General features: G+C 40.4%; 1 protein-coding gene across 1 annotated transcript in view; it reads left to right on the top strand.

Moving 5' to 3' along the window:
• Window positions 1–290: 290 nt before the first annotated feature.
• The window catches only part of lrriq1 (leucine-rich repeats and IQ motif containing 1), a 34,978-nt gene continuing 11,583 nt past the window's right edge, over window positions 291–23,685 (top strand). The window contains exons 1-21 of the mRNA XM_061077292.1: window positions 291–576; window positions 1,297–1,393; window positions 1,627–1,703; window positions 1,803–1,893; window positions 2,435–2,640; window positions 2,937–3,011; window positions 3,581–5,152; window positions 5,754–5,906; window positions 5,984–6,134; window positions 6,668–6,861; window positions 8,372–8,499; window positions 8,726–8,799; window positions 9,369–9,462; window positions 12,737–12,916; window positions 16,057–16,428; window positions 16,931–17,114; window positions 18,019–18,144; window positions 18,642–18,731; window positions 22,091–22,224; window positions 23,133–23,204; window positions 23,316–23,404. Of these exons, the coding sequence (XP_060933275.1) occupies window positions 460–576; window positions 1,297–1,393; window positions 1,627–1,703; window positions 1,803–1,893; window positions 2,435–2,640; window positions 2,937–3,011; window positions 3,581–5,152; window positions 5,754–5,906; window positions 5,984–6,134; window positions 6,668–6,861; window positions 8,372–8,499; window positions 8,726–8,799; window positions 9,369–9,462; window positions 12,737–12,916; window positions 16,057–16,428; window positions 16,931–17,114; window positions 18,019–18,144; window positions 18,642–18,731; window positions 22,091–22,224; window positions 23,133–23,204; window positions 23,316–23,404 (4,276 nt within the window). The 5' untranslated portion in view covers window positions 291–459. The remainder of the gene's footprint in view (window positions 577–1,296; window positions 1,394–1,626; window positions 1,704–1,802; window positions 1,894–2,434; window positions 2,641–2,936; window positions 3,012–3,580; window positions 5,153–5,753; window positions 5,907–5,983; window positions 6,135–6,667; window positions 6,862–8,371; window positions 8,500–8,725; window positions 8,800–9,368; window positions 9,463–12,736; window positions 12,917–16,056; window positions 16,429–16,930; window positions 17,115–18,018; window positions 18,145–18,641; window positions 18,732–22,090; window positions 22,225–23,132; window positions 23,205–23,315; window positions 23,405–23,685) is intronic.

Here is a 23,685-nt window from a genome sequence, read left to right as displayed (position 1 = left end):
AAAGGAAAACATTTGGGCCAAAGTCAACTTCTGATAGTAAATACAACTGCAAATAGTTTAAATGCAATTGTAAAGTCAAATTTTGAGTCTCTCTCTGCTGTCTTGTAACACAAACAATTTAAACAGATGCCAAACGGTGTGGTATCAAAGACAGCTGCCTCCACACAGTGCGGCATCAAAGGCAGCTTCTTTTACTGATCAGTGGCAGGTTCTGTTGACACCGGAAGTGCCTCTACGACCTACCGCTGCCACGGTTTGAGCTTTCCCTCACTGCCAGGGAACTCGTTCCTCATACTAACAAATGTTGAATTAGCTATAGCGTGTTGAAACACACACTACTGAGAACACGTGCCAGTCACAGGTGTTTACAGGCGATGGTAGCAGCGTGAGTAGAGTTTGTGTTGACTGACTGAGACCAACTGGGACCAGTGAAGTGTACCAGTGAAGTGTACCGTCGTCATGGCGGATGCCGATGAGCTGTGTGAAACAATCATGAGGGAGCTAAACGACGTGGTCCTTTCTGAAAGTGGCGATGTGGAAGAAGAGCTGGAGGAACTCACCTCTCTACAGGACGCGGTGAGTGTGTGAGTCCTGAGCGCTGAAATAAGTTCGTGTTAACTTGAGCCGGACAGGTGCAGGTGTCAACAAGCTAGCTGGAAACTGCTGGAAACAGACAAAAACAATAAACACACAACACCAACATATTCATACCCATACTATATCAGACTGATACTATCAAAACCTTATAAACAGGCCTAAGTATGTGTTTAGGTAACAAAATAAATATAACAACAAACACACAAAATAAATAAATAAAGGGTTTTCAAATTAATTTTGTTAAATATAAGTTTAATTCAAGCCACTAGCCTGAATAAACTTTCCCCATTGATCCTGATGTTTTGGAAGTTTATCATTTCTTTCTGCAACACGTCCTTCCAAAAATTAAGTAATGTCTGATAAACATTCTGAATCATTAAATATGCAAATAATCTACATCCTTTACTTTCAAAATAAAATATGTCCAAGGCTTTCTGTGTTCTGTAAGCCAGTCGAATTCCACCTGAGGACAATGCTGTAATAGATGATGGTGAAGTCATCAGGTGTTTCGGCCTTTTAATCGCAATAACGTTAAAAAACGCTGTAGCTAAAGGTAAATCTGTCTGGATACTGGCTTGTATGGCAGAACTATGAAAGCCATGTGGCCCGCTGATGGTATTCTAAAATATAGTACAAGTATAAATTAATTCAAATCTGTGATGAGAACAATGTTGCATTAAAATTAATTTTTGTCAATAGGTCTCCGATGATATTCCACCCTCTCTGTTCAGTTACTTTGAAACTTCAAAAAGCAGAGCAGCGAGAAGTGAGAAGTTCATTCTTGAGGAACTTGAAGGTATGGAATCTTGCCAAATAGCAAAAGCATTATCAAACATGTTTATACTTCTGTAAGATCCTCTTTCCTCTGTTAAAATGGGACGTTAAAGCTTCTGCATTGAGATAATGGTTGTTAACAAGAGAGAGAGAAGTATCTCCAACAAATAAGACTTCCAATGATCCTATCAAAAGGACGTAGATTGTCCCCCTTGTGGTTTAAAGCATCTGCCTTTTCTTTGAACTATATCCCAGTCCTCGCTGCATCACGTCACACTGAGGACATGGATAATTTGCCTGATGAACTCGATAAGGACATGATGAAGAAGCAGGTAAATGCCTTGTTTCAAGTCTCTTACTGTTGAACCGTCAAAACTACAATAGGCCCACACAAGCTGATGAAATGCATGTTTTTTGTTTTTCTGAAACAGGTTACTTTTGACACAGAAAATGAAGGCATCTCCTCTACTGAGACAGAAGCACCTTTTTCTCACAATCGGTCAGTGTGTCCTGACAGTGAAGGTACAGTGCATGTTTCCGAGAATGAAGTAAAAATGTTTGAATGGTGGTAAAAGCAATCTTTAGAATATATTTTTTAATGTTCATATTTCCCAGTTTAAAGCACCATCATTGTGATAAACACTTCCTGAAGTTAGTTGTAATGAAAGTAACAGGACTCATAAATAACATTATTGTTTGAATGCTTAGTACAGTATAAGTACTTATGAAAAAGTAACCATACTAAAAAATTGTTAAGCAATTGTAAACCCAATAAAATAAAATATTACCATGTCGGTTATATTGCAGTTATGTGCGATATAACTTTCTGCATTACAAACACCTCTGGTAATACTACTGTTCCCCACAAGAGGTCCCTGTTGTCCTATTTTTTGTTCTGATCTATGACTCTAGTAGTAAAGAAATTATGAAGATGTACATAATCCCACCTTTTCAAAACTTCTTTATCCAGTATATTTCAGGTAATTACTGTCACTGCATATTTTGACATGGATGGAAGCACAGAGAGCTGGGAAAGTAAAGAATTTTCTCTCACTTTTCACAGATGAGGCTGAAACAGATGAATATGTGGGGCCTGGACTGGGGACCACTAAGCGCTCCGAGGAAGAGGAACAGATACAAAATAGCACCGAATCCCATAGAGAACAGAGAGAGAAAAGACACTGTGAGGAGATGAAGACGGACAAGAAGAGGAGACAGAGACACAGAGACTTCCAGGAGGAGCTGAAGAAGATCATTGAGGCAGAGATGGTGAATCATTTGTGACTCCCTCTACTCAACATACTAAGTTGTCATAGTAATACTTAATGTGGCAGATTTAGGGTTTCTTAAGTCTTACAAATGAGACAATTTGTGATCCCCCATTTAGTCATGATTTGTTTTATATATAACCGACTGGAAAAGGGAAATACGAACCTAATAAACATGTCTAATACTAAGTGAATTTATTAAGGAAAGCTGCAGCCTGAGGAAATTTCTGCCTTGGACAAGTGTGGTGAATGAATGTATATGTGATGTTTCTTTTTTGTATTATTGCTTTTATCTAGTTTCATCAGAGGGAACTGGAGTTGATGAAGAAGAGAGCTCAGGAAAAACTGGAAGAGGAGTTTCTTCTTAAGCAGGTATGTCCGAATTTTCCTAGGCAGAGACTTAGTGTAGGTGTAGTTAATTATTCACTTATTTAAAGCCAGGGTTGGTAATCCTGGAAATGTTATACACATGAACACACAAATGTGCACTGACTGACAACTGCCAGAAGCCAACTTTTCTGTGACTCGCTCGCTCACTTCAGCTATGTATTTCTCTTTCATCTGGAACAAATTAAATGATTGGTCATGTTTATCACAGCCATGTGAGGGCAACAGATGGCAGCTTTTTTCAATGATTTTTTTTTTGATATTATTGGGACATGAAAGGGATTTCAACAAATAAGATAAAGGTTTTTCAGAAACAACTAACCAACTCTACCTTCAAGTAAAAAAAATCAGTCATTGTCATTCCTCTGAAAGCTATAGAACATAATATAATAAATATAATAGGGTTTGGGTTGTTTAGAATGTTTCAAATTTTCATGTGGGCTGTTTTATTAGCTCACAGGACAAAGTTTTGATTAGTTTATTGAGAAATTAATCAGAAATTGAATGAGACTTGCTTTGTTGTAACTATTGTTGTGACTATTTTCACCAATCAGGAGCTGATCTGCAACTTACAAAAACAAGTCAAGGAGCAGAAGAAGATGAGAGAGGAGGAGCAGAAGAGGTTCAAGGAAGAGGGTGAGAAGAAAAGGACAGAGGAAGAAGAAAAGAGGAGAAGAGAGGATGAGGACAGGAGGAAAAAGGAAGAAGAGATAATTAAGAGGGAGCGCAAAAGGATGGAGGAACAGATGAAGAGAAAGAAAGAGGAAAAGAGAAAAATGGAAGAAATGAAACTTAAAGAAGAGATCAGAAGAAAGAGAGAAGAGGAGCAGAGGAAAACGGAAGAAGAGGACAAGAGATTTCAAGAGGAGGAAAAGGGGAAAAAAGAAGCGGAGCAAAAGATGATAGAGGAAGACATAAGAAAGAAGGAGGAAGAGAGAAAAATAAACGAAACAAGACTTAAGGAAGAGGAGAAGATGAGACGGATAGAAGAAGAGGAGAGACAAAGGAAGGAAAATGAAGAAAAAATAAAGGAGCGGGATAAGAGTAGGAAAAAGGAGGAGGAGGAAACAAGGGCAATGGATAAAATGATGGCAAAGAAGATGGAGGAAGACAAAAGGAAAAAAGAACTTGAGTTTAGGGGAAAGACTGAGGCGATGAGGAAAAAGGTGGAAGAGAGAAAAATTGAGGAGAAAAGAAAGAATATGGAGGAAGAGAAGATGATGGCTAAGCAGATTAATAAGAAGGAAGGGGAAGATAATGATATTGAAGAAATGCTAGATGGAGAAAGGAGAAAGAAAGAAGAGGAGATGAAGCATAATATGGAATTTAGTGAAAAAAAGAAGAAAGAAGGGAAAACAACTGAAGAGGACAAGAGGCCATGGCAGGAGCAAGACATGAGGAAACAGAAAGAAGAAGAAGAAGAAGAGCACAATAACATGGAAAAAGAAATAAGATTCAAGAAAGAGATGGAACAGAATAGAGACAAAAGAAAGATGGAACCTGAGAAAAAAACAGAGGATGATGTGAGAAGAAATAAAGAAGCAGACAAATGGGGGATTAAGGAAGATGTGAGAAAAGACAAAGAAAGAAAAATAAAAAAGGAAGAAACAGAACTCAAAGGAGATGAGGAAATGAACAACATTGGAGTGCAGGACACCGAACAGGAAGAGAGGCTGAAGCTGCAGGAGAAGAAAAGAGATAAGGATGGACTGAAAGGTCAAAACAAGACAAAGAATATCAGTCTGACCTCCTCATGCACCGTCTCTTTACAAAGCCAGTGCACAGTCAGTGCCTCCAGCTCTGAACATGTACAACAACTTGACCCAAACAAGAATATTCTCTATACCTCCACATCTCAAACTATGAAACAACAAGTTGCATATGTATCGCCTCGCACCTCTTCCGGCCCTTTACCCGTGTGTCTTCCGGAGCAAACAGAGCAGAAGAGACTGTCATGGATGAGGGACTGCATCTCGTGGTCCAGACTGTCTCTGCAGAACAAGAGCAAGCAAAAACTGCCTGTCCGAGGTCGCAGGGGACTGCGCAGGGCCTCCGAGGCCTGTAGTCTGCCACCTGTCTGTCCTCAAACTCTGCTTCAGTCCCCAGGCTGCAGATCCCTGCAAGAGGTAACCTTTGTTCAAATGTTCAGCCATGCGGATGCTAGTTATTTAACCTCTGCCAAGGAACCACTTTTAGATTCACTAGATTTTTACACCAAATTGCACACCCTCATAGATATTAGTCCCCTACACATGCCTGATCTTTTTCATCAAAAGAAGGAGGACGAGAGGCACTGGCAGAGTTGTGAATTATTCTTTTAGAAATCAACGTAAATGTTGAAAAACATCCCTTCTCATAATGTTAAAGAAAGAAAATTAAAAAAAAAATGCCTGTCCCTCATGGAAATCCATTGGATAGTTTTTGTATAATCCTGCCGGCTAAAAAACAAACGCAGACACGAGCAACCTCCTTGCTGGAGGTAATGCAGTTGTTTGAACACTGACATGTAAATGTGGAGGATTTTTCGTGCTAGCTTTATGATAGAGAGTGCTTTGTTTTAGCAGTCTCACTTTCCTGGTGGTCTGTATTTGATAAAACACAATACAAAGTATTGTATGATACAAAATATTGTATCATACAAATATAATACGAAGACATATTCTTGTGCCTTGTCATATGTTCCAAATTAACCCCTGAAACCTGATGGAACCTCTGCTTCTCTCTTAGGTTACCACGGTGACCCTGGAGGAATTGCCTGGCTGCAGCTTTGTCACTCTCGCTCAGTGTCCTCAACTTCAATCCCTCACCCTCAGACGCTGTGGCCTCAAATCCCTGGAAGGCATCAACCAGTTACCACAGCTCTGCTACATCGATGTACAGGTGAACGTTGAACCAATATGTGATGAGGGACTGGTGCCATTGTCCATGTTGTTCATACTGAATTGGTTTTGTTTCAGGGGAATGACATCTCATTTGTGGATTGTGAAAACATGGCGAGTTTACAAGTTCTTCGACTCGGACACAACAAGCTAACATCCATCCATGGTTTGAGTGGAGCTGAAAACCTGAAAGTTCTGGACCTCTCCCACAACTCCATCACCCGCATTGGTGAGAACTTCAAACCCAGTAGCTGTCCTATAAAACATCAACTTTGATGCTTTAGAAATGAAATACAGATAAAAGTGGAACGAATGGGGGGATAATAATTGATCGTGTCACAGATGAGGTCCTCAAGTCTTTAGTCTTGTCCTTGGACTGTGAATGTGCAGTAGCAGCCAAGCCGAAGCCTGCTTGTGGGGTCTGCGATATTCCACAAGAGGGCAGCCTTGTTCTCCTTCAGTCCTGGACCTCATTCACTTCAATCTGTATTGAAATGTGATTCATTACTAAACTCAACCTGGGCCCTGAGGCGTGGGGCTAAAGTCATAAATATATATTGCCCAGGCAAGAGGTTAGATGCATAGAATGGTACTTTCAACAGCTGTAACATTTCCCCCTGACGCATCCCTAAACTTGTACTTACGGGTAAGGGCAAGGACTCTCATTTCAGGATAGATTTTTAACATGCTTATGATTTGCTTACTGACCATATGCAGATTTTTCCCTTATAAGAAGCTCCTCTCTTGTTGTTTCTTTCCCAGCTGGTCTGGAGTCTATAAGGAGACTGCAGAGTTTGTCACTGGATCACAACCAGCTGATCAGCACCAAAGGACTGAGGGACACGTACACCCTCCTTCACCTGGACTGCTCCCACAATCACCTGGCTGGTGTGGAGGGTGTGGAGAACTGCGCTCTGCTGCAGACCCTGGACCTAAGATCCAACAGCCTCACTGAGGTAACAACAGCTGAGCAGTGGAGCTGAGGTCACACTTCAGTTTAGTGGTGCAATTCTAGATTAGACCTGTATGGACGGTGATTCAGTTGTTTGAGGGAGGTGAAGGACTGAAAAGGTCTTATTGAATTAAACTGTTTTCATCATGTGGGGATGTAAATCCTTTGTATGGATGGATGGATTTCACATGGAAACGCAGGGATAATAGTTTACTTTTCTATTTTTTACTTTTTCATTTTTTATCATGTTGCAGAAAATAAGATGTATTATATTACTTCAAAAAGTAATATATATATAATCACAAACACCAGATATAATTTTAGAGAGGGTTAGTGTGTATGTGATTAGTTAGAATGCTGAAAAAAGTTAAACATGTAAGTTTGACATCTAGCATGAAATCCTTCAAAATAATAAGCTAAAGTATTACATATACTGTACATCTGAGCTGATTCATTGAAATGAGCAACACCAGAGGACGCTAGTTTTAGGGCTCACATCATCACTTTGAATCTATCCTCGTTGAACAACTTATTGTGACAAAACGACATGTTGCATGGCATTTCTTATTCTCCTCTTTCTCACTTGTTGAAATATATACGAAAAACTAATTCAAATAAATGTTAAAATCTTTAATGTAACCTGAATTTAAGACTTTCCTGCAACCCTGTACAGCACAAGGGCTTTAAATGAATAGATGAACTCATGAATAAAGGAAGAATACAACGCAACAAAGCCAATGTTTGTTCATTTGAAAATGGCAATGCACATTATTACCAGGCGTATAATTCCAACATATAAATGTGCCAGATTCAGCCGTGGAGACTAGTTTTAATCTGCAGTTCTTGGCAATTCATGGTAAAAACCATAAAAGTTACTAACAGTGTCAATGTTTTGTGTAATTCTGTACAAAACGTGGTGATGGGACACACAAAACATATATCTCCACATAAGATGTACAGAAGAGAACACTGTTTCTACCGGTGGACAGCACACATTTACAAATTATTAAAGGTGACTATAAACTTCTAAGTCTCAGAAATGTTAAAATTAAGCATACTTATGTATTATATAATTCATACAGGTTTCAATTCAACAAAAGAGAGATGGGCTCGGCACTAGCAAATTCCACTGACAACTTAAAGACAGTAATGGCTGTTGTATGTGTTACTGAAGCTTTATGGAGAGTAACTCTCCAGTAAATGCTGTATAAGGCAAAGTCAAGAAAAGTTAAATATTATAATATTGTATGAAATTAAATATAAAAACAAATTTTCATTAGTATGAAAATGTGTACATCCTCACTGAATACACGCTGAGGCACCACTTGGTCTTTGACAAATTTCACTTGTGTCCCAAGATGAGATGATGACTGTAAACACAGCAGGACTAAAACAACTGACAGTGATGGACGGGGTCTTTCAGTCGCCTCCCGACCAGCGGCAGTGTAGAACCTTAGACCAACTCCTCAGTGTTACTTGTGTTGACTGACTTTTTCACCCTGTCTGTCCATCAGCCCCCCAGTCTGAACAACCACATCCTCCTCAGAGAGCTGCATCTAAATGACAACAGCATCTCATCGCTGCAAGGCCTTGCTGTCTGCTGGCTTCCCCTCATGCAGCACCTCTCAGCAGCTGAAAACAGGTTCATTATCAGCGAAGCTTTATTATTATTACCAGTCTTACTCTATATCTGTCTGTGCCAGAGGTCTGTTGGGTGTCGGAAACTTAAGTAATTTGATGTAAAAATTAAAACTCGTTCAGGTTTTCGGTGATTTGAGCATCATTGAATATAAATTTAAATGTACCTGTGTTTTGCAGCAACATAAATTCTGCATTTAAGGCTCACAATTTGTCTCTGTCTTTCTTAGAATTACCCTCCTGCCCTCCATGTCTGATTTTGTGTCCCTTACAAATTTGGATCTTCGCTTCAACTGCATGTCAGGTAACATGTTGTCTTGTTTAAACAGATAATAGAAATCTCATTGCCTCTTCTCAAAGCCGACTCCTACTGTGTTTGTAATCTAGACAAATCAAAACCTCATTTTTTTTATTTGCTGCCTTGTATGAAGCCCTATGTCTTTTTTGGTTTTGAAAATTGCTTTATAAATTAAGATTGTAAGTATCTGAAATTGCAATCGTTTTCAGTGCAGTCGCTTTTTTCTGTATGTTCCCAGACCTATTCCATACTTCTGTTCCTCACAACCACTCAGCCAAAGATTGATTTCATCTTATATAATAAGTTACGATATAGTTCCACTGTAAATTTAGATGAACCAGACGTTAAGGCATAAACCCTTGTGGATCCACCATTTTATATTATGCTGCTGCCTTCATGTTGGCTCTGAGCTGGCTGTCAAACTACAGTACAGTATATGACTCCTTGGAAATGAGATGCATAGGTCTCTATAACACGTCTCCATCTGTATATCCAGCTGAGGCAATGGTGAAAGTGAGGAATAGACTGAAAAATAGACACCACATGGCATATGTGTTTTTCTACGTCTCTCTCAGAACTTCCGAATGTGTGTGAAGGTGTGGAAGGATGTGTCTTCCTGCAAGAGGTCCACCTCAGCGGGAATCCTCTTCAGCAAGAGATTGGCTGGAGGTAAGGAGATATCTGGATGGAGGAGTGAGAGCATTTTTCATGGGCTACTGTTTTCCTGCAACTAAATATGTTCTGCTTTTAAGGCATATCAGGCAGAACTGTACCTACCTCACAGTTTCTAATCAAGATAGTATAATAAGAAATTTCCGACGGTCTTTCTGGAAATTCTCTGGAAAAAAGTTTCAGCTTCTTTCGGCTCTGAAATATTATTCGCCGTGATGGATGTTCAAAGGAACATACCAGTGGAAATCCAGTATTTCTCTTATCAAAAATTCGGTCTATTGGCTCAGAGAGTCTAAACATTCCAGCAGAAAGCAGGCCTTCCTCTCCACTTCCCAGGATTAGCGCTGTGATCCGTGCCTGCTATTAGATTACTGCGATGTGCCACCGACATCTGTGTGTACGTACGTCATGCTAAGTGCTTGTAATTCCAAAAATATTGATACAACAGAAAAATCAATTATCTTTCCTGTGTCGATTTGCTCACTCACTTACAACACCTAAATATTTTGACTGTGAAGACAATTGCAGTGAATTGCATGAAAAAAATGCAGTGATCACTCATATTCTGTATTTTTTTTGGCAACCTGTCATGAGCAATGATCTCAGCTGTTGCAGGTTTGCAAAGTTATTAGGCTCCGCAAAGCTAGACACACCCATATAATATCAGAAAAATATACAAAATATGAAAAACTATACTTTTCTTGTCTAATTGAAAAGTCCTTACTTTTGCAGGTTTAGAAAATTATTTCTGGGTTGTTTTTCTAATGTTTTTCTGGCTGTTGTATGGTGTATTAGTAAAATTCATCATCCATTTTTTTATCTGCAACTTCATAACGTAGAAGAGTTGAATTTCAATGGCACATGTAAACCATTACTGCCTTATTTACGACTGTCCATGTGTATAAATGATCCTGACAGATTTAACTTGGAAATGTCTGTGTTTTAGTAGTTTATGTTCTTTAAAAAAAAAATACAACCCAAGGACACTGGTTACTTGTGGTTATTTTTCCATCTAAAGCCTCAACTGAAACATTCTCTTAATATTTGATTGAACTTTTCTTAACCTCCAGTGCCAGCGCTGGAATTAACCCTCTGTATTTCCACACGCATGCCCCTGCCCTTTCATCCTGAGCCAGTGATAACACCAGCTAAATTAGAGCACCAAACGGCAAAGCGTTAAGAATTCCACTCCCTGTAGGCTGCCCCTGATCCCGAAGAAAACACTGGGCCTGATTAATCAGGGTCACTTTAAGAGCCCGTGTTTTTGAGGAAGTCTTCACTAAATGAAATACGGACTTGTGCTCATACGGACTAGAAGCGGGGGATGAAGGAATGTGAGCCAAGAACAGTTTTCCCCCTGAAAAGAGTGAAGGAGGATGACATTTTATCCATTTAAAAAAGACTCAGGTTGACCAACTACAGTTAACGTAGATGTAGCTGTACAGAGAGAAGGAGATGCACATCTAAATGTTAGTTTCATGTATTTGATAAATACACAGTCTTGATAAATTCACATTTACGATACCCCAACAGGAAAAGATTCTTAACAAAAATCATGAAAATGATTGACTCTTGTGAGAGATGTCTTTATAAAACCACAACTCCACCCCCTGATTTGTCTGATATGAATGATTCACTGTAACTATCAACAACCCATGACATCTAATTATTTTGTACATAGGTCTACTCTGCATTCTTCCATGTGTGTCTAAGTGGCGTCCAGCCCTGAATTGAATTACAATCTGCACCTCAATGAGCTCATGTAACTATCTGAAGGTCCCATTTGGGTTTGGAGCTTCATTTAATTTGAGGACAGCCAGCTATAGACAACATGCCTGAAGGGTTGGAATCTTACCCGATCTGTGTCAAAGAGGCCAAGTGGGCCACATGAAAACTGTATCCCCCTGACAATTCACACATCCCGTCTTCTGGGTGATGTCTTCGACTCAGTGTGGCGCTAGGGTTGGGAAAACTCTGCATGCTGTTTGTGCAGAGCATGAACTGCTTTAAAATCCTCTACAGGGATCTCTAGAAAGTGATCACAACTCGTAAATCATATCATCATCATCAGCATCATTTCACTGAGTTAATGCTTTAGTCTCCGCTTCACCTTTATTAGTTTACTACCAATGGCTAAAGTACATGAAGCTTTGTTTTTCAGACAAACTAAAGAGATCTACTCTTAAAAATCTATTAAAGCCATACATTGGTAAAACATGTAGATATATATGTAATGTGATACAATATGAAATAGTTTTCACAAAATCACATCATGGGCTGGTGAAATGAAAAGCTCGCCCTCAACACATGTTTTCTTCTTCTTTGGTGGCATAGCAGCAGGATTTAAGAGCATGTACCGCTCTTGGAATCAGTTTTGAGATTCCCAGTTAATCATTATTTATTTTTTTATTGACTTCATCGCCTGAAAGCTTGGCTTTTTTTTGTGTGTTTTATTGTTGGCTGTCCCTAGTGTCCTGTAGATTTCCCAGCTCCACATTTTCCCACTGAACACAAACCACATTTGGCGTGTGCTCTGCTGGTGGATGCTCGGAGTCTGTTTCTCTGGCAGATAGTTGAAATTCTTCTGCTTGAACATCCTTAGCCTCGGGCAGCAGTTACCTCTCCCCCAGACTCACAAGCTGATCAGGGCTTCCCTCCAGTTTGAAGGCTAATACTACCTAACATATTCCATTTGGTTGGGGGGGTTATCCAAAGTACCTGTGTAACAACACTTTAAGAAACAACAGTATAAAGTTAACAATGAAGTTAAATTGTCTCAAACGGCTTAAGATTATAATGTCGGATCACGGTGTGCACCATTTTTACTAGTGAATAAAGTTCAACAAATTCACCAAATCCCTGTAAACACATTAGCCTGGTTAGTCCCCAGGACAAAATGTACAATGCAGTCAGCAAACAGAACAGCTTGTACGCTGGGAGGCCTCAGTGGGACCCACAACTGTTTTCTCAAACTCTCTACCTGTCAGGATAATTGGAGAGTGGCTGCTCCAGCCCTCCTGTATTGGAACAACTTTCTAGCCAATGTGCTATACACCAATGAAGATAGGGTTTCAATAAGACAATCATCGTGCAACAAGATGGGGATTTGAATAGTGACTTGAATAGTCATTAAATTAACATCTTGAAATATAGAACAGATCATAATTCATGAAATGCAAATAATTATTGGTACTGAATCATAACTAAATCAGTTATGCCATTAAAACACTGCTTTAATGGGAAACTTACCTCAGTTTGCTCTCTTTTTCAGATCCACTCTGCAGAAAGCCGTGGCTGGCCTGAGAGCCATTGATGGTGAGGAGACAGATTCCTTTCTGTCAGCCCCTGCTGTTCAACAGCTCAGCCTGGCCTCAGGCAGCTTCCTAACGCTTTGTCAGGCTCAGCTTAAGCAGATTCGTGATTTACAGCAGCAGCACAGCAGGGAGCTCAGGTAAGAGAGAAATCACAGACTGCTTGTGTCGTAGTGCTGTCAGGGAGTGTAGTGTGGAGAACAGTGGTCAGTGAAAGTGGTTGGTGTGTGTGTGTGTAGGAGCCCCCCCAAAAACTTTTAATCCTTTTAGAGCTGTCTTATGGACCCATAGAGGAAAAATATTTTGGTGATACTTATTGTTAACTTTTATTTCGATGAATTCTAGATTTTAAAAATGTTAAAGACCACAGACATACTGCTGGATCTAACTGATTTTTAATCTTGAAATCTTCAGAGTGCACACACTAGATGATTTGGCCACAACGTCAGACCACACACTTGCCGTCATTAGGATGTGATTTCACAGAGGTGATTCCAGAGACTCACAGAAACTCAAGATATCAATCAAATTTCAAATCAATCAAATTTAAGATATCTTCTTATACATTTTGCAGTGCAAACTGGGGGTATGTTGGAAATGTATGGCTGTCTTTACTCAGAGCTGTACGGGTACGCACTATGTGTTTGGTGATGCGTTCCGGTCAGCTCGCTCTCGTTAGCTATTGTGGGTTTCTGTCAGAGCCGATAATCATACATATCAAACATACTTGATATTTACGATTGGAGATCAGGGAGACTCTGTGGTATTAAGATTATTTTGTTAACACCTCACACTTCAGGATTGTTGGGGCTGCTAAGAAATACTCAACTTAGATTTTCTCAACAGTAATAATTGTCTTTATATGACGTTGTATTACATGCTGATCCCCCTGTCTGTCAGACACATATGAAGCAGTCAGGAATGTTAGCCATCCTCTTGTTATGTCTGATGGATAGGGCGTAGTGAGCCTAAAGACAACGTCCATCTATTTTCACAAGTCCTTCAATGTCACTGGCCTCCACACACACATTGATTGTCATATGCAAGACGGACCACCAACACTTGAAACAGTGGTCAACTTTCTGCGTATCTTTATGACATTCCAAATTACACAACACAAAAGATGAAACGTGGCGGCAGCTATCCGTACGGGTCACACCAAGGACTCCTATGGCTTTGGGGGTTAGCATGGCGCTCCCTTTGCTTCACCCCTCACTGTGTGCCCTCTTCCCCTCTGGCCTCTGGACAATGAGCCTTTCTGGGGGCTTTCCAAGGACCAACACAGCCATTTAACCCCTGGCCTGACCTTGTGTCAGACTGAGGTTTAGTGGAGGTGAGAGGAGAGCCACACGCCAGACCACTGGTGACTGTAAGGTATTCGGGTATGGTTTCACAAGTTGTCTTTACAAGGTGTAAGTTAGAGTCTGAATTCAAATTTCTTCACAAAGTGCCTCTATTCTGGACAGATCATTTACGTTTAAGGTATTTAACTGAGCAATTCAAATCTCTTTACCCTTACTTCGAACATTCTGTTGGAAGACAATTGTCTCAACCACAGCACATGCTTAAAACAAATACGCTTGTTTGTGTGTGTCCTCGAGTGATCCTGTATGACAGAAATCCTTACTTTTTTTCTTAATTTTTTTCCTTCTCCTAACTTCATTCTGTTTTCTCTTGGATTCCATCACCTTGCCACAGAACAGTGTAAAATAGTTTTAGAAACCAGCAGAGGGTTAATGTCGTAAAGCAGAATGAGCTATAATGTTTTCTAGAGTAATTGGCTTTAAAGTCAGTATTCAAGCAGATATAAAATGTTAGAAAAAGCCATTGGCAGTCAGAGAATCTCTCGTCTCTGGCGTGAACGTGGAAGGATAAACACACCCATGCTCCACCTCTACCAACTCTACCTCACTTATCTTACTTTACTTTGCATAATAAAGGGCACTCTACGTCTGACATTACCCATGGAAGTTAACATTGCACATAATCTGAGAGCTGCAAGTTATTCACTTCCTGTGGATACTGGACTGAGTCAAGGCTGCAGTTTTGTACATTTTAGAGAAACACAATGCTAATGTCCATTGAAAGAGTCACTAGTTGTGTCAAATGTTGTCTTAGTCCTTAAAATGTCCTGAAATGTAACTGAAAAACACAGATTTCGCAAACTACACACAAGCAGTAGAGTTAATACATGATCCTGTTTTCTGCGGCAGGTTTAACAATCTGAATGTTCCCCTGCTATCTTATTCCACTGTTATATATGCTTGTGGTGACCCTGGAGTGAACCAGCAGGTAGAGCGAGGAGGGGTCACGTGTGTCAAAATCCTTTTGGACCCCCCGACTCCTTTCTCTCTCTCATCCCACTGAGGACGAAGAGCTAGGTCTTTGTAGAGAAGAAGCTGGACTACCTAAGGCTACTGGCCTTCCAGACTGGCTGAATGTTGAAGCGTCTCTGGCCCCTCGGGGTTGAGGATTGGGCGGGGACGGGGGGGAGCAGATCCAAGCATTGCTAATAGATTCATTAAGTTTCCATTGAGGTGGCTTTGTAGTCAGTTTATCCCCTCAATGAAAGAGACATTATATGGTATTAGGGCACACACAGTGCAGGGAGGCTGCTCACACACACAGACACACACACAAACACTCAGTGCACTTACCTCAACTGGCCTATCTTCTGGACCTCGCATTTATTACAAAGAATCAACAGCTTCCATTCAGTTTGTTCGAATGTTTTACCTTTACATTTTTTTAAATACATTTTGATTAGAGTGTAGTGAGCAAATCTACTGATGTTTTCTCGTGTGCAGTTTCTTTATTGAAGCTTAGATTTGGAAATTTGATGACCACTCAAAACACAATACAGTTTTGACACTCACACACACATTAATGCAATGCATTTATGTTCAGCCCTTTTCACTTCAGTACACAGACTAGAGGAGATGGGGATCAAACCACCTTACGTTCAGTGGATGAACTGATCTATGTCCTGAGCCATAGACACAAGCAAATGAAAGCTTTTAGATTGGAAAACTTGCATTAATATATGTATTGCATTGTTCTTTGACTGCCTAGTCAGGAATCTCATACTTATCATAAAAGAGGCTCTGTCCAGTCAACATGAGTAAGCATGACTGTGATTGATATAGACTGTAGCTAAGATAGTTTGTCATTCAGATTTTCTTTAGGTTGATCATTAGTACACTTGTGCTGCAGCAGCTGCAGATATCCCAAACAGAATGAACATCCCTTCCTAAAACATCATGTTTTTGTGTGTTCACAGTAATGCCTCAACTCCCCTGGATGCTGTAAAAAGATCCTGTCGACACTTTTCTGAGACTCTGAAACTTGCCGTGGACCAGAGGTCGGCTCACGAATACGGCGACACCGTTGTGTCTTCAGTCCAAACAATGCTGGAGGAAACACTGGACATGGACAGTGCTGCTCCTAAAAAGCTTGCTGTGCACTCAGAAATTGGGTCCACTGAAAAAGCTCCACCAGTCATTCCAAACAGGAACAACACCAACTGGACATTAGAGGAGAAGTTCTCCTGCAGTCATCTAGGCCTTCACTCCTCGGCAACGATGGAAACATCCACTTCCTCTCAACTTACAGCGGCTCCTGTGTCCAACCATCAAGGCCTGGACTCCAAAAAGTAAATCACCAATTGTCATCAGCCTCATTGTGAACCCCAAAGGAGAGGTGGTGTACATCCACCCTATCCAACACAATGCTATTAGAAACTAATCAATGAGTTGAGCTTGTTTGTATTGACAGTGTCCACATTATTCCTGGATACATAATTGTAAACTTTTTTTTTTTTTATATAATACTTTTCATAGCAGCTGAGAATTTTATTAGTTTCTGCTGCGGACCATTTGTCATCATTGAAGCCTCCTCTATGTGATTTACGGCAGAAGATGTTGAACATTCTATTCATTTTAACACGCAGCTTCATCATTAACACTGCGCTATCCTTGGGAGGACAACAGATCTTTGATATGAAGGGTGGCTCTGGACAGGCTTAAACCCTCCTGCGCTCCAGATGTCTTCTCATGGATAAATTTATGTTTTGAGAGGTGCTATGACATCATATACATATCCCTCACTTTGTCTGTGCATGTGTGTGTGTGTGTGTGTGTCCTTTTATGGAGCAGCACAGCAGCAGTCGTGATTCAGCAGCGGTGGAGGAAGTACAGAGAGAAATGTGGGAACATCAGCAGCCCCCCCACAGCTGAGAAGGGAGGTGAAAGAGGAGGAGATGGAGGAACGCCAGAGTCAGGACCTTCTGATGTTGACAGAAGCGCTGTTGGCCAAGATTATGCAGCAACTATCATCCAGGTAAAGCTGTTGAAATTCTGTCAAATATATGGATGTTTTCGTCGTCTGATTTACAGAAGGATCAATCCAGTGACTAGTTGAAGTATATTTAAAGCGTTATAGGTTTTTACTTTCCACACACCTGTAGCATAAACTGTGAGAATAGTAAATTCAATTAAATTCATCAGGTCAATATGTTCATTGTATGTGCATTATATTTGTCACTGTACCTGTAAGGAAATAAAAAAAAAGAAGTCAATATTTGCTAACCAAGCTGTCGTTCAGAATGGACAATATAAGTTGCCAATGTGTAAATTAAAACCTCACCAGCTACAGCTTCACATTGTGGCAGAGGGTTAAAGTCACTTTCACACCGTGGAGATCTGAAAAGTTTCACTTTCACCCTCATACATCCATCTTCAGGCCTCATACGTGCAATGGAGGTTTATTCTACTAATCCTCTGCACAGGCGTGTGCTGCCGCTCTAAAAAACATGCTACTCAACACTTGGCACAAATCCCCTCTCAACACAAAAAAGAGTTTGATGAGTCCTTCAGGGCTCTCCAAGGTAGAAGGGGAGGTGGCTGGTGCAGTAGAGAAGTGTGTATGCATGTTGGGGTTGTGATTAATCAGATTCCAAAGAAGTGTGGTAGTAAGAGTTCCAGGATTCCTGCTCGGTGCAGCTTGAAGTGAAGTGTACCCCCCCCCCCCCTGCCCATTGGGAATTGGAGGATTTAGAGGCACACTGAAACTCCATTTGTCTCGGAACAGCCCGGAGTCACGCAGAGTTCAGACAGCAGAGCGCTCGGCAATTAAAAGAGGGGTTAACATGTTTTATCTCTCTAATGGGATAACACACAATATTTACGTTTGCTCCATGATTCATGGAGACGTTTCAGCTTTTTCTTTCTTTGGGTACCTCCAGGCGTTCTGGAGGGGCTTCGCTCTGAGGAGGAGGCTTGAAACTGCTCTGGCTGCTGTCACATGGCCCGACAGCGGAGAGGACGAAGCCTTTGAGGAGGTAGACGTGGATGGATTTGTCTTTGATGAGGTATGCACACAAGTTCATGTGCTAGTCACTTTCGTGGTTCAGTAATCCCCCAACCCTTGCCCCAACAGACACACAGACCTGCACAGAGGCTGATTCAAAGATACCTAAAAATATACTCTCCCTCTCAACACATACACAAACAAGCACATAGGAAGATTTGTAAAGATACATGCATAAACTCATAAAAACCTGTGCATACATTACATATTGAAAAAAATATAAACACTTACAAGACATAAACCTGCAGACATGCAAATGTGGACACAAAAACATCATAATACCAATAAACACATCACATACAAAATACACAACCATAAACTCCTTCCACTATTATATATGCTACACCATATATAGAGAACAGCTTGTTATATATTACATATAATATTACATGTTTGATTCTGAAGGTAGTCATTTTTGTTCAACAGTTGCTGGCTAGAAATGTAGTGTATATAATATTGCTATTAATATGTAGAAAAAATCTTTCTGTTTACAAAAAGGCAGCACTGGAGACGCACTGGACATTGCCACTTTCTGAAGAATCATCTTCCAGATATCATCATGGTTCCGAGCAGCCACTTTCTCTGAAGGTGAACTAACTGTCTCTAATATTTTTAAAGCTTGTTGGAGGGGAACTGTTGTGCGTGTGGCATGTGCATTTTGGGATTTACCAGCCCCATGTGTGATATCAGTGGAAAGACCTTTTTTACTCACCCGTAGGGTTGCAAAATTCCGGGAATATTCAAAGTTGGAAACTTTCCATTAACGGGAATTAACGGGAATATACGGGAATATACGGGAATTAATGGGAATAAACGGGAATTAACAGGAATTAACCGGAATAAACTGGAAATGTTGTGTGTAATTTATACTTACTGTATTTACCTTGTCATATACAGACATAAATATAAACATTTTGTTTTGTCATAGGCTGATTTGAGCCCTGAGGAAACTTTGGGCACTTGACTACACGCTTCTCCATCGTTGTGTCATTCTTAACATAGGTCTTTGCACAGTATTTGCAAATGTTCACAGCCTTTCCTTCTACATTGGATGGGGTGAAATGCCTCCACACATGAGATAGTGCACGTGGCATTGTTCTGTAGAATAAGATGAGAAAAAAGTTTGTAAAAAAACCCTAATGCAAAGCCAGAGATATAAATAGTTAGCCAAACAATTGCAATCGTCTGTAAACATATTTTTCAATTGATGGATAAATGAATGGAAATAGGCTAGATGAACAGATTAACAATACTAAATCAGCATGCTAATATATTTTCCCCAGTAATATCATCGAATCTTACCTGACTCGTCCTGCACACTACACCAGGCCTCAACAGCCCTGCTGTAGTGTGCAGGATGCTGGGAATTATCTGTGCATGTGATGGAAGAATGCACAGTGGAGGGTTGAAATTCAACATGCAGCTTGTGCTGCATTCCATACATCTTTAAAATAGTGTTTTGAATGATGTTTTTACTGCTCAGCGTTTAATTTGCTTAGTTTTTTTTTTTCAAAATTCCCAAAATTCCCGAGCTAAACTTCCCCTTTGCAACCCTACTCACCCGGCCCCTTTCTCATCTAACTTCACTTCCAGAATTTGTCTCACTCTCCCTGATTGTTCTTTAAATTTATTCTCTTGAAAAACAAGATTATTTCCTTGAGGACGGTTGCTCAGCACCAGTGTTGGGGAGTAACGGAATACATGTAACGGCGTTACGTATTTAGAATACAAATTATGAGTAACTGTATTCCGTTACAGTTACAAATTAAATAGATGGTATTCAGAATACAGTTACATTGTTGAAATCAGTGGGTTACATGACGGTACTTCTCTGTTTCACGAGTTTAATCACTGTCTCGTAAATCCACCGGAGGCAAAGCCCCCAGGAAGCAGCTGGAGACCAGGGCTGCCGTATGAGCGCCCGGGACCCCGGCGGCGTGAAGAAGCCTCACCGCGACCGGCTCGGGACCGAGGCTCTGAGAGAGTTCCGTCGCTACCAGAAATCTACGGAGCTGCTGATCCGCAAGCTGCCCTTCCTGCGCCTGATGAGAGAAGACCGACCTGCGCTCCCAGAGCTCTGCTGTCATGGCTCTGCAGGAGGCCAGCGAGGCACGCCGGGTTCACACCGGACGCTGAAGCGACGCTAAAATAATATCACCCGTTGACCCAGTAGTATAAAAGCATATAGTCACTTCTTGCTCCAACATTAACTGCAACAGCGTCCCAATTTAATGTCATCCATCTTCAAGAACTTCTCCGCTGTTTGCTCCATTCAATGTCGGGTGTGGAGGGTAAATTACGTATTCTCCGCCCCCCCCCTCTCTTTTTATCTTTATGACTGCTTGTGTGTCTGTATGGAGGGGCAGAGGGGGGCATTTAATAATGTGATCGGTCAAATTGGTAAATTTAAAACTCCAGGACAACAGAAGGGGAATACAAACTATGGGATGCATGCTTATAAATCATATAAAATATGTCATCAATATCGTTTAAAATCATTTTTCAGTGTGTTTCCTGGAGCGATACGCTCGCGTCAAGCTCAAACTAAAATAGACTCGACGCCGAAACGATCGTAGCACGGCGCGAGGCAGCCTTGGCACAGGGGGGGTCCTTCAGCCTCTGGTGGGACCGGCACAGAGGTGGGAGTGGATGGGAGCCGGACATCCAGCGGCCCGCAGCATCGGTGGAGAGAGAGTTTAAACTGCTGCTGCTCCCCTGACTATAAAAACGCCGCAATCATACACTTAAAAAATGCAATACAAACCGGAAGTATTCCAAGTATTCAGAATACGTTACTCAGATAAGTTAATGTAATGGAATACGTTACAGATTACATTTTTGTGCATGTATTCTGTATTCTGTAACGGAATACGTTTTCAAAGTATCCTTCCCAACACTGCTCAGCACCAGCAGATGTCATTTTTCACACGACTGGCTGTCATGTTTTTTTTTCCTCCTCGCTTTACCTCTTGTTGGATCTTTTCTTTGGAGCAGGCTCAGCGCTGTACATCATGGTAGCTGGTTTAGGCCTGTGGTGCAGCTGTTGTCATGGCCAGTTTCAATGCATTGACAGTGAGGTACACATCAAAGAAGGGGATGAACAATTCATCGCTTAGAGAAAGAGAAATGGGACCTAAAGAGTAATTAATTTAGTTGGTTTGACTAACATATGAGCCTTCTGTGCGTGTGTAAACCTGCCTTGGTTAAAATTGTCAGCAAAATACCTCAAATGAAAACATGCACTTTCGTTTAAATGGCACTGAACATTATTTTATACATTGTATTTCATTTTTGATAGGTATACTAAAGACGTAATGTTGTCTAAACAGAGTTAAACGTCTATTTTCCCTTGTAGAGTATCAGCATGGCAGCTTTACACACCTCAGATTAGGATTCACTTTTCACTCAGACAGGCAGCTGCAAAGTTCCCTCTGTTAAAAATAATAATTTTAATATAGAACCACTTTTATATGATTAAAACACTTTTTGAAACTTGTATGAAGATTGTCTGCTGTACACACTTTTTTTTGTAAAATGTAAGATGTTAAGGAGACTATGATTAAGGGACAACAGATGTAAATTAGCTTGAAGCTATAATATGTTATAGTTCATCAACTGGTTACGTTTATGTTTTCAACTGTCTAATCTCCCTTTCAAATAAATTAAAGAAACAAACGAGAATTGTACTCAATAGAGCACATATCTCCACCAAGGCCCAACAGCCTTATGAAACCACATGTAAATTCACGATATCCAGATTTTTATTTGTACCTGCACCAAATTTCACACACTCATAAATATCAATCCCCTTAACATGTCCGATGAATAAGGAAAGTGGGAAAAAAGTCTGGATCCACCCCCAGATGCTCACCAAAATGTAATACTCATTCAACTAATTCAGTAGTTGTTGTGTTGTAGTTGTTGACAGTGATCGGTGTGTGTTTCAGCCTCCTGGGCCCTTTCCTGAACCCTCACAGTACACACTCCCACCAGCACCTTCATGGAGGCCGAAGCAAGCCTGGGTGGCAGGAGAACAAGTGGACTCCACAGGGATGAAGGTTTCACCAGAGAGTTCTATCAGGTAAGTCAACCAATGGCCTGATTATTCACTGTCATTGACTAGTAAGAACTACAAGTGTTAGTCATTCACCACATGATCTCTATTTCACACTGTTTTTATACAATTTCTACAATATTTGAAGCAGAGAGATAATTCATCTTCACGTGGAGTGTGAACAGTGTTTATTGGTACGCCTATATGGATTTCCAAATAATGCTGTGAGTCTGCACATAGTAGAGACCCAAAATACAAATAATGCAAGTCACATTAAGCTCCTGGACAAACTGTAGGTGTTACCTAGATTCCACTTGTTCTCAATTTAGCTTTGCCCGACTTCCATATGACGCACTGACTTTGTAATGTAATTTGCATTGAATTTAAAGCAAATTACTAAGAACAGCATTTGATTCAAGATTTTTTACTCTAATTCCTCGGTATACTTCTGCAATTTTCTCTAGTGCCACAGTGCAGGTGACATACAGGTGCATGTGTTACAGAGCAATAAATCAACATGTGAAACACATTATTGAACAGTTACTAATAATCATTAATGCTCAAAACCAGAGGAAGAAAAGGGAATAGAATGAACAGATTCCTGTCCCTAGCTGAACAGACATTTTTGTAAATCCAACAGGTGATTATTTTAGTAAAATTAGATATACATTGATTTAAAAAAGCATAATGATTTATGTCAAAATTGTATCCATCTTCCGCAACATTGGCCACAACTTAGTATATGTAGCATTTAAGCAAAAATCAAACCAGGTACAAGTGAACCTCAGTAAGTTGGTAAAGACTGTTGTAAAAAGATCAAACAAAAATGCTTGTTTATCAATAGCATACTGATACTATGACCACTGATTTTACATATATGATAAATGAATAAAATGTGTGGGGATATTCAAACACAATTATCTCTTTGTTTTCAGAAGCAAATCTCCTGCTTCGACTGCAGCGCTCAGTGGTCTCTCTGCAAGATCAGAAAAGATTGTGCAAGAATGGTAAATCACCTACGTGTGTGTGTGCGCGCGCCTGTGTGTGTGTGTGTGTATATGCATTGTAATTCCATGAATGGGATTATATGTGTAATTTCTGTTCACTTTGTCTCAAAGGGGGTTCCAAGACAGCAACACAGCTCTTCTGATGCTCAAGAGAGCTCAGAAGATGGGGTCCAAGAAGCAACATCAGAATAAATATAGAGGTGAGTGTGTGTCATATTTCTGGTTTTGAAATTGTAATATTATGAAGGCAGATCAGAAGCTCTTTTCTGTCAGTCTCCTCAATCCTAAGCTTTAATCACCAAATATCCCCAGCACACACAGTATAGAAGGTACTGCTGTTATGACATAAACCCATTTTCTAAAAGAAAATCCACACTAATTTTTGCCCCTTGTCCATATCATTCTTTTTCCTTCAACTGTGCTTCAACAGCAGCGAACCTTTCCACCCCATGTATGTTAATGAGCCATAACAGACAGCAGA

This window comes from Limanda limanda, chromosome 8 (assembly GCF_963576545.1).
Source record: "Limanda limanda chromosome 8, fLimLim1.1, whole genome shotgun sequence".
Classification (NCBI taxonomy): domain Eukaryota; kingdom Metazoa; phylum Chordata; class Actinopteri; order Pleuronectiformes; family Pleuronectidae; genus Limanda; species Limanda limanda.
The sequence above is the reverse complement of the archived record's forward strand: the minus strand, read 5'-3'. Positions and strand labels throughout refer to the sequence as shown.